General features: G+C 40.8%; 1 protein-coding gene across 1 annotated transcript in view; it reads left to right on the top strand.

Moving 5' to 3' along the window:
* Window positions 1–17,723, top strand: part of TBCD (tubulin folding cofactor D) — a 252,362-nt gene that overhangs the window by 85,794 nt on the left and 148,845 nt on the right. Inside the window, exon 15 of the mRNA XM_077833123.1 lies at window positions 14,127–14,283. Within this exon, the coding sequence (XP_077689249.1) occupies window positions 14,127–14,283 (157 nt within the window). The remainder of the gene's footprint in view (window positions 1–14,126; window positions 14,284–17,723) is intronic.

Raw genomic sequence — 17,723 nt, forward strand, 5'->3', positions numbered from 1 at the left:
TTTCCGTCTTCTTTATGATCCTAAAATAGTAGGAACTTTGCTTATTATTCTTACACTAATTTAGGTTATCTAAATTACATAATCCCAAGTAAAGTAAGAGAAAAAAACCTGCCTAAGAAAGTTGCACCAGCTGAATTCAAATTTGTTTTTTAAAGAGTGGTTTATTTTAGGTTAGCTGAAACCAGTTCCTAACTGATTTAAGATAAACTGAAATAAACATGGTTTAAACCAAAATAGTGTCTGTCAACACAGGGGTTTGCAAGAGTTTATAATCAGTTAAACCTGTGCAAGTTTATCATGTAGACAAGCCCTAAGGCTAAGGGAGATTTTTTTTTTAAAAAAAATTGCCCTATCGATGTGTCTTATATAATAAACATTGGAATAAATGGAAAGCACAGCAATGTGTGATAGTGAGGTCTAAGTGCATTTGTGATTCTTGATGATACTTGCTATTTTCCAGCTGCATGCAGAACACTTTTGGAAAAATCAGACTGAAGCTAGAGAGATTTTTGTTTGTTTAGATTGAAATGTCTGACTTGACTAATATTGCTTGTTAGTTTCATTAATAGTAAAATGCTTTAAGATTTTCTGTGCAAGTTGTTATAAGGTGGTATTTGTCGAAAACCTGTATTAAAAAGTAAAATATTTTTTATATTCTTGTTTCCCTCCAGTCTTTGAGAGAATCTTCTAATCTCTGTAAAGGTGGGAGGACAGAAGTTGTTACTTTTTTTTTTCACAGGACCTGAACAAAATGTGGTGTTGCAACCTGCAGTTATGTTGTTAGGTTAGGTAGGGTGGAGTGTAACAGGTGCTTATTAATACCTCTAGGCTATAGCTAAAGGTGACTGTATTTTCTTGAATGTTCGGAGCTCAGCAGGTGGATACTATTTTAATAACTGGATCGAGAATGGATTCTGTTTCCTATCTGAATAAGAAGATGTACATCCAGTACATAGCAATTTTACAAATTCAAAACTTGTTCATTTCAACCACATTTGTTCAGTTACTCAAAATAAATTATCCTGTTCCCAGTTTTCTCAGAGTATGATGAAACACACTAGCTCCTGCATTTCTAGTCCCTTTTTGTTTTTTTTCTCTTGGAAGTTGATTTTAGCTACAGGTTAACAAAATTCTTTTGAATTTGTGAAAATTGGAAGTAATGTAGACATACATACACACCACAATGTGAAAATAGAGAATATTTGACAGTTGGCTGCATAACTAATTAAAATGACATCACTGATCAAATACAAAAGCTGATTGTAAAGCACTAGAGTCTTTTACTGCTCAACATGCCAAACAAAGCTGTAGGAGAGAATGAACCTAATCTGTTTACTCTTAGAAAAAGCTTTGGCAAGATGTAATTAATTTAAAAAAGTGTGTGCATGTAAGGAAGTGTGAATAATCTCTACATAATCACATGATAAGCTGCACAATATCAAGAATTTTGGGAAACAGTATTATGAACAAAGGGCCAGATGCTGCAAATATTCTGCCCACACTACTCTCTGTTAACTTCATATGGAATCTCATGTATGTAGCATCTACGGCACCAGTCTTTGGTTTCTGTATTGCTAGAACCCTGGGTTAAAAAGTACATCAGTATACTAGGAGTAGTTTTGGTGTGTTTTTATATTTATGGTACTTGAATACCAAGATAAAACACTCTTAATGCAAGCTTTAAAATTTATTCTAAAGTTTGATTGTGAACATGCAAATGCTTAAGGACCTGAATAATCCTGTTGAACTAAATCAGGTGACATAGAACGTTACACACACAAATGGAAGAATTTGTAGCATTGGGTCCTAAGCACTTAAACTATCTAGTAATGTAATCCTGTGGGTATTTTTATGTTACGTTTCATTGTCAAAATTATACAATGTCAAAACTAGTACAACAAAAACATATTAAGCAGATGTAAAAGTATGGGGGTTTAAGAATATTTTAAAATGTTTACATTGTGTTTCCTTCATGGGGAAAATATGCATTCTGTTCAAAAGCTGTTTGTTCTTTTTTCCATTATAATAAAGAATTAGGCTAATATCTTTTGCTCTTAATGTAAAATATGTTATCAGTACCTGGAAAAATACTGGAAAAAATTATTAAACAATCAGTTTGCAAGAACCTAGAGGATAATAGGGTGCTAAGTAATAGCCAGCATAGATTTGTCAAGAACAAATCATGCCAAACCAACCTAATTTCCTCCTTTAACAGGGTTACTGGCCTAGTGGATGGGGGGAAGCACTAGATCTGATATATCTTGATTTTCAGTGAGGCTTTTGACATCATCCTGCAAGACATTCTCATAAGCACACTAGGGAAACTTGGTGTAGATAAAATTACCATACTGTAAGGTAGGTGCACAACTGGTGAAAAACTGTACTCAAAGCATAGTGATCAGTGGTTTGCTGTCTGACTGGGAGAATGTATGTTGTGGGGTCCTGCGAGGGGTCATCCTGGGTCTGGAACTACTCAATATTTTCATTAATTACTTGGATAATGGAGTGGAGAGTATACTTATAAAATTTGTGGATGACCTCAACTTGGAGGGGTTACTAGCACTTCAGAGGACAAGGTTAGAATTCAAAATGACCTTGATAAATTGGAGTATTGGTCTGAAATCAACAAAATGAAATTCAATCAAGACAAGTGCAAAGTACTTCACAGCTACAAAATGGGGAATAACTGATAGTACTGATGCAAAGGATCTGGGGGTTATGGTGGATCACAAACTGAATACAAGTCAACAGGGTGATGCAGTTGCAAATAGATTAATATTCTAGGGTGTATTAATAGGGATGTTATACATAAGACATGGGAGGTAATTTTTCTTTTCTACTTGGCACTGGTGATGCCTCAGCTGGAGTATTATGTTAGGGTTTGGGTGCCATGCTTTAGGAAAGATGTCACTAAATTAGAGAGGGTCCAGAGGGAGCAACAAAAATGCAGGGCTGGATTAACTCTTCGTGGGCCTGGCGCCAAACATCTTTGTGGACCCCGTTGGGGAATGATTGTAAGAGATTATAAAATGAAAGGGTTGGGTGGGCAGAAGGCTCAGGGCTGGCAGGGCTGTGGCGGGAGTGAGGGGCACTGGCTGAGTGTGTAGGGAAGTCCAGTGCTTGGCCTGGCTGCAGGAGGCTGCCCGGTCGGTCCCTAGAGCGAGGCAGAAGCTGGGGGGTAAGAGCACAGCGGGGCATGGTGGGGAGGATTGGTCCCCGGCCAGAGCGAGGCAGGAGCTGAGGGCAAGCATAGGTACTGGAACTAAGGGTGCTGCAGCACCTCCTGGCTTGAAATGGTTGAGACTAAATGTGGTTTCTCCTGTAACCGGACTTTTAGTTTCTGGTCAGCACTGCTAACCGGAGACTGCCAGGTCCCCTTTTCTACCGGAGTGGAGTTTCCAGTCAAAAACTGGATACCTGGCAAGGGGCGCCAGAACAGCCTTTTAAAAGTGGGAAGGGTAAGCTTAAGGGCAAGCAGAAAGAGGGTGGAGCAAGCAGTGGGAGAGGGGAGGAGCTGAGGGCGGAGAGAAGCCCTAGGTAGGCTGCCCAGAAGGAGCAAGTCATGGGATGGAGCCGGGGGTGGGTGGGGGGAGGAAGCTAGCGGGCAGGGCCATGTCTGTGCTGCCCAGGTAGGTTGGAGACTGTGGGGATCAGCTGACAGAAGTGTGTCCCAGCCCACGTCCAGCACAGAGCAGGGATCCCCGTTCCCAGCACATTGTTGCGCTTGGGGACCCCTGAAATCGGTACCCCTCACCACTTCACACCTGACTCACAAGTGCAAGTGGGTTGGGAAAGTTTGGGTGCACAGAGTGACCCTGGCCCCGCTGCCCCGTTACTTCCCACCTTGGCCACTGCCTGTGGCAGAGAAGGTGCACCCCGGGGGTGAGGGGCCCTGCCTGCCCACCACTGTTCCGCTGCAGAGCTGAGTGGCAGGCAGGGGCTCCACTCCGGGATGCCAGTGACGGTCCGTGGCTTTCGAGTTCCACGGGGGAGCCTGAAGTGGCAGACCATCTGTCACTGGCGGCCCAGAGGAGTGTCAGCTCCCTCCACACAGTCCCTCCACAGTGACGAAGGGTAGAGAGAGGAGCCGTCAGCTGGCTGGCTGAGAGGAGTGAGTGGGTGGAGTGGGGGAGAAGTGCGGGGCTGGAGAGGAGAGGACTAGGGCAGGAGCCAGTGCTGTGGCTGCTGGGCTGCAGTGTAAGTGAAGTGGAGCGCCGGGCTGGGCTGGCAGGGCCCCTGCTGAGTGTGGGCCCGGTGCCATGGCACGGTACTGCAAAAATTATAAAAAGTTTAGAAAACTGCCCTATGAGAAAAGGTTTAAAAAAAAAAAGGGGGGGGGGAGACTGGGTGTGGGGAAACTGATAGTTTTCAAATACGTAAAAGATTGTTATAAAGAGGATAATGATCAGTTACTTTCCATGTCCACTGAAGGTAGGACAGAAAGTAATCAGCTTACTCTGCAGCAAGGGAAATTTATGTTAGATATTAGGAAAAACTTTGACTATAAGGATAGTAATGCACTGGAATAGGTTACCGAGGGAAGTTGTGGAATCCATGTAATTGGGGATGTTTACGAATGGGTTAGACAAACACCTGTCAGGGATGGACGAGGTTTACTTGGTCATGTCTAGGCGCAGGGAGCTGGAGTTGATGACCTCTCGAGGGCTTTTTCAGTCCTACTTTTTTATTATTCTATAATGCTAATAACTAGGTACCACAGTGAATAGGTGTCTTAGAGACAGAATGTTGTGTATGGTGCATAAAAAGTCACATTGAATTTTGAAGTTATCAGAGTTTGCAAATATCGACATCTTGAATGATTAGGTACAAACTGTTGTGAACTAAATACTGTTTACAGAATAAAATAGATAAAATTTACTGTATTTTATACTTTCAACAAGTATAGGCCTGGGAATAATTAATTTTGTTAAAAATTATAGGGTTTTATCTAATAATGGAATTATGTTATGACTTTATTCCAGAATAATTACTTTCAAAAAGCCATGGTATATCTAGACACTTTGAACAGAGGACAGAACCACTGTAGGCCCTCATACACAAGAATGTAGTACTTGGTTCATCTGCTTTGGAAAGATAACTGGCTGAATTCATCCTGCCAGGAATAGAAATAGTAACTGGTTTGTTTGATTTTAGAATAGCGACAAATGTGTCCTTAGCTGGCTTTAGGGAGTTTACATGATAATATCAGAAGATGACTCTCATTTTCTTTTAATATACTTGAGATGTATCTTTTATGTCTTTGTCTGCAAGGTTAAAGAGCTCCCTACTATTAGAAATGTTTTCTTCATGGAGATGCTTCTAGACTTGATCAGGTCACCTTGTAACATTCCTTTTGACAAGTTAAATAACGTTCCCTTTGATAAGTCACAATTCTTTTATTGTAAGGTGGGTTTTCCAGACCTCTGATCATTCATGTACCTCTTTTCTAAACACTTTCATGTTTTTCAGCATTCTTTTTGAATTGTAAACGCCAGAACTGAACACAATATTCCAATGAAGGTTTCACCAGTGTATTATACAAAGATAATACCACCTCCTTATTCCTACTCAGTGTTTTCCTGCTTACTCATCCTAGGAATGCATTAGCCCTTTTAATCACAGCATGGCACTGGGAGCTCATGTTCAGATGGTTATCCACCATGACTCCTAAATCCTTTTTTTGAATCACTGCTTTCTAGGATATAGTCCCACTGTAATTGGGACATGCGTTCTTGGTTCCTTGATATTTGACCTTGCCTTTGGCTGTATTAAAACACATGTTTGACTGAGATCCAGATAGCTTGTATAAATGAATTGTCATTATTTATCACTCCACCAGTCTTTGTTTCATCTGCAGACTTACTCGGGATCTGGAAAAAGTTATAACATCATTGCTGGTAAATTTGAATAGCATTGAGCCAAGAATGGATCTTTGTAGGACCTCACTAGAAACATCCCCATTTGATGATGACTTAGACTGACGAAAGTCTCATCAAATAACTTACTGATATCTATCAGTTAGCAAGCTTGTAATATGTACTACATTGATTTTGTATGAGCTAATTTTTAACTGGAATGTCAAAGTATCGGCATAAGTCATCAGCCCCCTTCCTCATGTCTTGTCACTCAGCCTTTCTGTGGCTTTCAGTCCATTAGCACTGATAACTTTTACTCACCCCTTTACTCCCTGCCATCTCTTCCCTTTCTTCCATTGATATGGCTTTTGAGTCTCTTCATGCTTCACTCTATTCCACACTTGATCTCTTTGCTCCTCTCTCTCATCACAAGGTTTGCTCTGCCAACCCGCAGCCATGGTGCACCTTCAACACCTGCTTCCTCCATTCCTGCACTCTCACTGTGGAGCATCTCTGGCAGAAATCTCTTGACCAGGATGACTTCCTCCACTATAAATTCATTCTCTCCTCCTTCAGTTCTTCCATCTTCCTTGCTAAACAACTCTGTTTCTTCAAAACAGTTGAATCCCACATATGAAATACCGGTGTCCTTTTTGCTGCCTTTAACTCACTCTCCACACCCTTCCTCCACCTGCCCCCACTCTCTTTGCACAAGAACTCACCAATTTCTTCCAAGAGAAAATTGACAAAATACTATGGGACCTTCTCCCTCACCTTGGCTTGCCTTCCCTTCTCCACCTGCAACTTTTTCTTTTCCTTCTCCACTGTCATAAGTGCAAAATTTCTTGCCCCTTCATTTGCCACATGGACCCATGCAATCTTCTAATCTCCTTCATGCTCACTCTCATCCCCTCCCTTACTCATATCCTTAACCTCTTCTCCTCTGGCTCTTTCCCTTCACAATATAAGCATGTTTTAGTCTCTCCCATCTTACTCACCCTTGACTCCAGTTGTCTTTTCAACTACCACTGCATCTCTTTTCTCCCTTTAATCCATAAGATCACTGAACATGCTTTTACAATCACTGTTTGGAATTCTTCTCTTCCAAGTCTGTTCTAGCTCCTCAATAGTCTATTTTCTGTCCCTCGCACTCCAGGGAAACCACTCTCACCAGTGTCTCTAATGACCTCTTCCTAGCCAAATCTTAGAACCATACTCAATCCTCATCTTCCTTGATCTGTCAGCTGCCTTCGACACTGCTGACCATGTTGTTGTTCTTGAAATCTTAGCTTCCTTTGGCCTCTGTGGCTCCATTGTCTTCTGATTCTCCTCCTACCTCTCTAATCGCTTCTTCAACATATCCTTTGGGGGGATCATCCCCCCTCCAACTTTTGGTGCGGATTCTTCAAGGCTCTGTCCTTGGCCCTCTTCTCTTCTCTCTACACCTCATCTCTGGGTAGTGTCATCCGTGAACACAAGTTCAGCTACCATCTCTGTACTTATGACTTACAGACCTACCACAACATCAGGCCTGTCTCCTGTCCAAACTAAAATCTCAGCCTGTCTCTGTCTCCTTGTGGATGTCGAACCATCAGTTGAAGCTCCACATGGCTGAAACACAGCTCTTAATCTTTTCTCCCCAAAGCCTTCTACGATACCTTCATTCTCGATCAGTATGGACAGTGGCACCATCCTGTCTGTCAGATGCTTAAGCTGGTCACCATCTTTTCATTCGGACCTTTCTCATATCCATTTTGTCCAGGGATGATGTCAGGCTAACAGGCCTAGTTATCCTGGTTATTTTGTTTAGTCTTTTAAAATATTGGCACGTTAGCTTTTTTTCTAGTTCCATAGGACTTCTCCAGTATTCACAGAGCCATTAAAAATCAATATCAGTGGTTCAGAGAGCTTCTCTAAAATTCTGCATGGATACACTCCACCCCACCGCAGCTGCAATGGCTCTAACGCATGCAGCGCTTGGCTCACTGCAGAGGAGCACACAGTTGCACTTCCTTCTGAGAGTTGTAGTTTTGTGTCCTACATCTGAGCAAGCTGGGGACTACAACACCCAGAATGCCCAGCGGGCTATTGCCACAAATTGCAGCCTGCTGCTGTGTGATTCAGAGAACCGAGCTGGAGTTTGAGTGCTGAGTGACAGCTGGTCCATTTGGGTTAGTGCAGTGGTCCACAAACTGTGGGATGCTCCCTTCTAGGAGGCCTTGGAGGAATGTTCGGGGGGAGGCTGCGGTGGGACCCAACGGCCAGACCCCATTGGGGGCGGGGAGGGAGCGCTGTCCTACCCCACCCCCAGCTCTGCTCCTGGCTCCAGCTCCACCCCCAGCCTCAGCCCCCGGCCAGATCTCCGCTCCCGGCCCCATCCCTACCCCCAATCTTGGCCCGTGGCTGCGGCTTCCTTACTGGCCCCATCCCCACTTCTGGCCTGGCCAGGCAATATTCTTAGACTCCCAATTATCTTTCTCCTTTTTCTATTAAAATTATTCCTTCCAGTCAGAGTTGCTCATGATTGTTTTCAGCTTTGGGAAATTGGCCCCACGTATGTGTATTACTAGTTGCAATTGTATTGTTTTTGCACATAATTAATGTAAACAAGTCATAACTTGTACCTAGGCAAACACTGATTTTTAGATTTCAGAGTAGCAGCCATGTTAGTCTGTATTCGCAAAAAGAAAAGGAGTAAGTCTCTAAGGTGCCACAAGTACTCCTTTTCTTTTTACTGATTTTTAGTTCAATGTCAATTCATATTTATCCATCAGAATGAGGTCTGATGATAGAATTTCCCCAAACTGGGGACACTTTTGTGTTAGGAAGCAGTTTTGTATTAGAAAATTCTCATCTCTAATCTGTAGAAGCACTAGAAATGCTACTGGCATCATAAGATCTCCAGTATGTGTTCCCGATTTTGAAATTGCCCAGTTTTTCTTTCTACATATTCTAGATAGATGATTAAGGAGCCACTTGTTCCTTTCTCTAGTCTTGTTCAGTTAAAGGGGGAGGACAGGACAGCCATAAATGTTCAAAGTAGGGGGCATAATCAGTCTTTGTTGAAGGAAATTTATAGTAATTTTGTAAAAGTGCCTTTGGGAGCTGTTTCAGCGTTCTTGTAGAACCAGCTAATTCCATTTTTCCATCAGTTAATACAGCATTTTTCAAATCGAGTTTGACTGCATTTTTGAAGATGGTGGTATTGCTGTTTATTTCAGAAATGGAAAAGAAAATACCAAAATATCAACTTTGCTGTGCCATTTTCCTTTGAAGAGGGGTTGTATGCCTTGTATTTCTTTTATGTAATATTTGTCATCCTATTGGACCTTGAATACTTTTCAGATTATTATTCTATTTTATTTATCAGGCTAAAATCCATTTTAAAAGTTGTTTTGAATACATCCCTTCCTATTTGTTCTGGCATTAGTGTTTTCCAACAGTGACTGAAGTAAAGGTCATAAACTGACCTTATGTATATTGACATTAAATTAATTACTATTCTATTTTTTTCTTCTTGTGATCCAAGGGTAATTCACTAAGGGCAAGTCTACAGTATGAAATTAAGTCGACCTAAGTTACATTGACGTACAGTCACCACAGTAATTGGTTTTACATGTCCACACTATGCTCCTTCTGTTGGCAACAACAGTCAATGTAAACAATGCAGTGTCTACACTGACGCTGCATTGACCTAACTACATCAACTTCAGTGCTACGCGTCTCGCGAAGGTGGAGTTAAGTCGGAGTAGTGGGCGAGTTACGTTCGTGGGAGTTACATTTTAGTATAGACACTTACAGAGTTAGGTCCATAAGGACCTTTGGACCCATGTATTACGAGAAACAATGTAGTCTGCAAATCTGATATCAGAAAGAGAGGATTAGGAGTTAAATTACTTCTGTTTCCCCACAGGTTGTTGTTTCTGCAGGCGTTCGCATGTAATTTAATAAACTAATATCTAGAGAGAAATGTATTTAAACTATATTACTGGACTCATTGACAAAAGGAAGCCCTCCAGGAAACTTAGTAGATGTAACAAACTTTGACAGTATATTACAGGAACTATGAAAAAAACTTAATTCAAAGGTATTCTGAAGCTTCCTCATTCTTGAAGGAGTGAAATTAGGACCTGAGAGCTGTAAATTTATTTTTAAAAACCGTTTTTTCCCCATTCATAATATAGAGGCAGTAAGGTTTAGGAAAAAGGATGCATCATCTCTTCCAGTTTTGTTTGTGACGGGGACCCCTACAGACATCGGAGCTGAGGTTTTCACTTGCCCATTGTCTCGACCATATTCTCACCACTTGACTGCTGGTTACTGTAGGATCATTTGACCAGTCTAGTTAGATTCTGGGGTTTTCATTTGACTTTCCCTTTGGTGATTTCTGTTTTACTCTGACTCAGTTGTTATCACTTTTCCCATGTGACTAAGAAAGCAAAGCACTTTTCCATGGCTGTTATGCATGAAGTATATGATTTGTTTTATTCAGACTGGGAATCAAGAATAGAAGCCAAAGCACTTCAGCTACTTTATAGTAAGCTGACACTTCACTGTTCATAGTTTTATTTATTTATTTTATATTTATAAAACAGACAAAAAAAGCACATATTATAAAATCTGGGTGAATATAACAATTATCTAAAGTCACAAATAACCATGAAGATAAGACCAGCAGCAGTTTTTACTATATCCAGGAATAGCTGATACAACCTAACAACAATGTGCGTCTTCCTCAAAATTATGCCTTACGCAACATCCCCATTCACAAAGTCCTGCAAGAAAATGAACTTTTTAGTGTACCCTGAAGGTCAACAAATTCAGGCTGTCTTGGACCAAATGCTGTGGCTGTTGGGTGTGGGGTAGGGTGGTGATCTGCAAAGCTTAGTTTGAGGGGGCTTATGGAGAATACTCTGGCTGTAGTGTCCCCATTTTTATATTGAGTGAGCTCTAGCTTGTGTGCCTTTGCAATATGGCAGAGTGGGAGAGGTGGTATAATAAATAGTCAGGTCCTAGGCCTTTTAAGGCTTTGTAGGTCAAAACAAATACTTTCTGTTCAACCTGGAAACTCACAGACAGCAGTAAAGCAGAAAGACTTGGTTTAAATTCACAGTGAGCTGCTCCAGTTAACAAGCCCCTACAGGCAACCCCATCCCAATCTGCCCCCAGAGGTAAGCAAATAATGTCCTGCAGAATACTTTTGGGTCATAAATAGCTTTCTGAACCCAGGTTACCTCCCTCCACCTCCAGAACACAACTCATGCTGTCAGGAATCCTGTTATTTCACAGAAACCATTGCCTGAAACAAGCATGGCCTTATAAATGAGACGAACAAGCTGAGAGCAGGAACAGAAACACAACAGGATCCTTTCAAGAATTTTGCCCAAAAACCAGTTGCAGAAACATTGATGGCAATAGGAGCCACTTACCTGTAACCCCGCCCTTCCTGGGTAGTAAAAGAAAGAAGAAAACACTTGGTATGCCTCCTTTGATGAGGGGACTGTACCATTCACTCTCTAAAGTGTGCAGTAGTATGACCATACTAAGAAAACAAAAACCCCATTGCTGAAACTCAGAGACTTTGCTAAATAATGCCTTGTGTCTAAATTCCATTTTCTAAGAAAGCCAACTGAGAAGTAGCAAAAGAATCTCCAAAAATAACAGTTAGCTGCTGGTGTCCTAAATTTCTCTGCCAGGCTTTATGCCTGAGGTCCTCCCTATGTGTTAGGATATAGAGGTAGTTGTGGATAACTACACTCCACCTCCACAAGACTTAATCTTCAATATTGAAGATTTCCGTGAAGCCATTCTTGGAGCTGGGGGGACAGGGACTGAAGTACTAACAATGACAGGCAACACCTGGCTCCACATTTTTATTATGTCAAACATAAACAGGATTGTCTTTCATCTTTCTCAGTATCTGGCTGAAATGAATATTTGGATGAAAAATAGGTATTTAAAGACTAAATGAGGCAAGATTGCTGTCAGGAAGAGAAAAATGCATTGAAGAATTTATCTCCTTTGTAACCTCTCTCTCTATCAAGGGCCCCTGTCCTTGTTACAGTGCAGCTTTGGGTGTTTTGTTTGACTCCGTAATACTCTTGGAAGCCCAAATAGCTATGGCAGCAAAAAACCCCACCTGCTTCTATCTGCATTCTATCCTGTCAGACATATTCTGGTCATGGTTTAGTCCAGGTGATCTGTGCTTTCATGACAATGCTGTTTGTTGCATCTTCTTATATCTTGGAATGAAGTCACACAATGAAAAAGCTCCAAATGGTACAAAATGCAACTACTCACCAGGCTTCTGTTGTATACAGAGGCTATCCACTCAATACAGTGAGGGAGGATGAGAAGAGAGGGAAGGAGAAAATGCTAACTATGCTTCTTATCTAAAGTGCTATGAGAGAACTTGTGTGGGTAGATAGAGAATTTTATTTCTGTTTGGCAAATTAAATCCCAGAGTTAGTCGTAAAATTGTGTTTTGAACAACATGTCTGTCTGTGTCTTTGCTAATATTGTGTATTTTGTTTGAATGTTCATGGTACTGGCAGCTGAAGAAACAACTTAGGTGGATCACAGTATGCGCCTGCTCAGTAGTCTCTCTCTCTCTCTCTCATATCTGGCAGCTGCATAAATGACTTGGATGAAGATCTGTCAATTTCACGTCTGCTGTTGCCACAGAGAAATGTTATACAGGAATTACTTGCAGTGTTAATGTGTTCGCTTGTGGAATGTTTAATACATAATTCCCATAACAAATGGTATCATGGTAATTATTGGTTAAAAAGATCTCATTAACCCACCCTGAAATTGTACGATGTAGTCCTCCAACAAAGGGTACGTGAGATACACTTGACCTTGGCTAAAAGGCCAAAAAGCAGAGAGAAATTGATCCTTAGTTGCTGAATGGAACTCTCCATTACCCAGAGTTGTCATGCAAACTGTTCAGAATGTATTCTGTGGTTCTCCGTGGTATTGCACAATTTGTGGAGTTTGTGGACAAACTAATTTTTCAGTGAATCTCCTTCCTCATTGTTGTAAGCTAGTCAGGGTTATTTAGAGAGATTTGGATCATCTTCAATAATTCTAAAAGTTTAGGGGAATTTGGGACAATTTTATACGTATGGGTCTAACTTCATTTGGAAGGCAACTTGGAAATTGAGTGTTAATAGGCAGATGTATTTTTAAAACATCAACTCTTAAGTGTCACTCATCTCATAAAGATTACTTTGCACTTTACTAAACTCAGTGGTAAGTTAGAGACACAAGGTGGGTGAAGTAATAGCTTTTGAGCTTATCCTGAGTTCTTCAGTGTTAAAAGTCAAGTCAATATTCTATGTACAATTTAGAGCACGCTGTCAAATATGATATGGCCAAAAAATATACCTGCAAAACTATGAAAATAGTTCCATTTTAGGCACCTGAAGGCAAAATTTCAGACATGCCATTTTCACCACAGGCAGTGCCAGCTGTAGTTTACAGGTGGTGGTGGAATAGGTGCAGTTACATGACGTATAGTACAATTCTGTCAAAGTGGAGCATGCATATTATTTTGTATTCCATAAGTAAATCTTTTACCTTTCACCACACCTGTCTTTACACTATGTTGTGTGTAGGTTGGGGTAAAAATGTACACATTGTACTTTGAATCTTCAAAGGAAAGTCTAGGAACTAAAAGTTATTGCCAAAGCCATACAATGTATCAATTTTAGGCCTGAGTGTCCATTTTAATTAATAAAACAAATCTGTAAAAAGTTTTATCAACTTTGTCTTTCAGCAGTGTAAAAAGACTAGAGAGTCAAGCTTTTTATCATTTGAAGCAGCTTTCTGCTGTACTTCCTTATTTTGTTATCCCCTTTCTAACAAGATACTTAGAACAGTGCAAGATATTCCTTATGTGGACTCACTAGTATTTTACCCATGTACCATCTCGTAAATCTTTGCTAATCTAGGGTGTTGCCTTCTATGTACTTTTGAGTATGAGAACAATGAAATACACTTGAAGGGGATGAGAAAAGAAACAGAGGTTATTAGTCAAGAAACAAAATGCCATGTAAAGTCAAAATCCTGCTTTTTTAAATTTAGCCCTAAAACCACAGCCTCTATCCCCTGAGAACAGCATTCAGTTTGTTCTAATGAACGCAGGCAAATGTGTACCTTTCCTTATGTCTTTTCATTTAAAACTTATTTTATATTGAATGACCTTGTGTTTTTGTTATTTACTGTATGTTCATATTCCTAACTGTTGTGAATTTCTTCACTCCACAGTTGTTCCTGTTATTTTAAAAGCATTGACATATGACGAGAAGCGGGGAGCCTGCAGTGTGGGTTCCAACGTAAGAGATGCAGCATGCTATGTTTGCTGGGCCTTTGCTCGTGCCTATGATCCCTTAGAAGTGAAGCCATTTGTTAATCAAATTTCAAGGTGGGTTACTACAGTGAGAGACTGAGAGAATTCATTTTTTTTTCTTTAGGCTATTTACAGTACAGAGAATGGAAGACCGCTAAAAGAGATTTCAGAGACTTAAAACATAGATTAATGTTACAATTACTGTGCATCTAAAACTTTAAGACAATCATTTAAAAATGAAGTAAGGATAATTTGTTAATGTTGTTCAAGAGGAAAACATCTGGTCAGGGGAAGTATTCTCTCCATTAAAAAATTGCTTTGTTGTCACAGGTGATGTCAATGAGATTAGATGAGCTGTGAAAATTCTCACTTTTTTATCTTTGTATTCAGTGGAACAGATTTGTGGCTGTCCAGAATTTTTTTAAAAAAAGGCATAAAAATTATCTGCTCTTGGTGGTAATAACAATTATACCAGACATCTTAATCAAGGTACAACAGCAGTGTAATGTTTGGTCCTTAGTTCTGGGAGACCCTCCCTCCCTTTTTCCTTCAGATTTTCAGAGTTTAAGGATCATCATTGAAATCTAAATTTTATTTGATATTTTTCAAAGAACACTGTTAAATCAATTTTTAAGAGGCCGAAATATTTTCTTATTGTGTGTGGTGACTCATTTTCTTGTATTTCCCTGTCGCTACAAAACAAAGGTCAAGAAATCCATAAGCAAAAATTACTGAGGGACTGATGCTGCTTGGTGTGGAGGCTCCTTCCATCTCTCCTGCTTTTCTGCCCAGTCTTCAGCTCTAGGGCAGCGCCATTCCAAGGGACTGTGAAACCAGTACTGCTTCCTCTGCCTCAGATCAAAGTGAAGGAGAGGTGGAACTGATATTCTCTTCTAGAGTTGGGTTGCAGGTTTGCAGAGTGGTATGGGGTGGAAGCAGTAGCAAGGGGAAAGGCTAAGGCGCAGAGCTGCTTTTTCCCCTTACATAATGACAGGTTTCAGAGTAACAGCCGTGTTAGTCTGTATTCGCAAAAAGAAAAGGAGTACTTGTGGCACCTTAGAGACTAACCAATTTATTTGGCATAAGCTTTCGTGAGTGAGCTGTAGCTCACGAAAGCTTACGCTCAAATAAATTGGTTAGCCTCTAAGGTGCCACAAGTACTCCTTTTCTTTTTCCCCTTAGTTTCTCAGACACTCACTAAGTTCTAGTGATGCAAGAATTTTTTTGCTGCTTAGATGATGAGGTGCAACCCATCATTAGCCATTTTTAGATCCTTTTGGCTTCTATATACCCATATTTCTTTTGATTCTCCTTTGACCGATCCAGTTAAAAAATTCCTGTGAAGAATAGCTGATGCAGGCTTCTTAAATAGCCTTTGTGGGACAATTTTTTGCTTTAGATACTAGATGTGGCTTACTTTGGAAAAACTTGTACTGGAAGATATTGTCAAAGTATCAGATTGAATTACATAATACGCTCCAGCAATATTTCACTCTTGTTTAATTGAAATTGGAGAAATGACAGTCTAGCCATAGTAAATCTTACTTAATAGCACTTCATTTATCTATCCATTTCTTAGATACATGTTTCAGCCTTAGTCTCTCCCCTTTTCTCAGAAATGTTTAAGAACTGAGTTGTACAGTGTTGTCTTGTGTTAGTAAAAATATTTCTTTTGCAGAATATCCTGTAGAGTTTTCCTACTTGTAACAGGAAGCTTTATTATAAATAATTGAAACTAAATCAAAATTAACAAATAATGGGTCAAAGTATGTTGTGCCTTCCAGTTCTTTTGTTTTCATGGAATAGTCCTCTGCCAGTCCAGAGTCACTACAGGAGTGAACTCTGCTCTCTGAGGTTTGGATGGAGAAATGTGCCACCTCCTGTTCCTTAGGGTATATCTGTGCTGCAGCTGAGAGTGAGCCTCCCAAAGTGTGGTGGATAGACATGCTAGTGGGGCTTGAACTGGCATGCTAAAAATAGCTTCATGGAGATTGCAGCTCTGGCAGAGACTAGAACTAGTCAGCTGAGCTCAAGCCCACCCAGTCCCCTACGCTTGAGCTCAGGAGACTAGCCTGAGTCTCTGCTGGAGCTGCAATAGCCACACAGATATTTTTAGCATCCTAGCTCCAAACCCTACTAGTGTGAGTCTGTCTTTCTGGGCTGAGAGGCTCGCTCCCAGATGTAGTGTAGATGTATCCATAAAGACCCAGCCCTTGGTGCATAAAATAGACTAGAAACTTTCAGCAGATGACTAGGCACTAATGCAGCTTTCTTCTTCCACTGCTGGGATTGCTTTTCTACTACAGCTCTTACCCTTCCTTCTTTTGCTTTTGTCTTCTTTCTGCCTGACTTGTGAGATTCTCTCCTCCGAGATACAGGTTTTTTTCTCGCTGCTGCCCCTGACTGGCGGTTTAGGAGTTCTTTAATGGCTACTTTGAATCATAAGCTTGTAGCAGTAGCTCCTCTTGGCTTGTTGGCAAGTTTCCAGTGCTCCTCATCTATAGCATCAGCTCAAGTAGCTTTTTTTCTTGTCTCCACTGAAGTAACTTTTGACCAGCTGGCACTGGTCTCCAAAAGTACTGTCTGCTTCTTTAATTCTAGGCTTCCCTTCTTGGCCCTGGCCTGCTACTACTTGCCAGTCACATTAGTCCTTAGGGCTCTGAAGCAGTGGTGCCCAGTTGGGTTTCAGCTTGCCTTCCAGGATCCCGGTGGTTGCTATACTAATGTCCAACTGAAATGAACTTTAGTTGTCATCTCCTCAAATTTATTTCCTTTGCTGAAACACAAGGCAAAGAAAATAATTACGTGAAAATTCAGAGATCATAGGGGTCGCTGCCTTGTGGATAAGGAAGTTTCACCTTGTTCTGATCTTCTGCTCCTTTAATTTGTAGGATGCTTTTGATGAGGGAAGAGTCTTTGATGAGAGGAGTGCCTATGGGGAAGCCTGATAGTCCAGTTCTCATAGATGTTTTTCAGGAGGTGGTGAATAAAACAGTCATCTCCAGAAGGCACTCTTTCAAGCTAAGGAAATCTACAGAGGAGCTAGTCTTTCCCATACCAGGCTCCCAGAGGGAAAACCTTGAGTCCAAGGGGGTCGTATGCAGACCTATGAGGTCCAACTGGACCTGTCATAAATGGTATGTGGTCTAGAAAGACAAGTATGCCAAATTTGCCTCTTAATCTCAAGGCTAACTAAAAAGATGAGGATCCTGGTCAAAGGTGCTGCCTTCCTCAAAAATCTGGTCGTAAATCTTTTTTTTAATTTTTATTGTTTTTTTATTCTGAGGCGTCTGTTTCCACCCCCTGGCTTGGGTGATCATATCTAGGATCTCTCTTGAGTCCAACAAACTCATCCCTTGTCAAATCTAAAATCAGTTACAGCAAAATGTCTGAGCACTCCTCAGTCTTCCTTTTTATCATACTTTTCTTTTGTCTGGGATGTGACATGTACTTATGCCATTTTCTCCTTTGCTTTATCATGGAACAACAATATCTGGGTCTATATATGGGATGCA

Source organism: Eretmochelys imbricata, chromosome 14 (assembly GCF_965152235.1).
Source record: "Eretmochelys imbricata isolate rEreImb1 chromosome 14, rEreImb1.hap1, whole genome shotgun sequence".
Lineage (NCBI taxonomy): Eukaryota > Metazoa > Chordata > Testudines > Cheloniidae > Eretmochelys > Eretmochelys imbricata.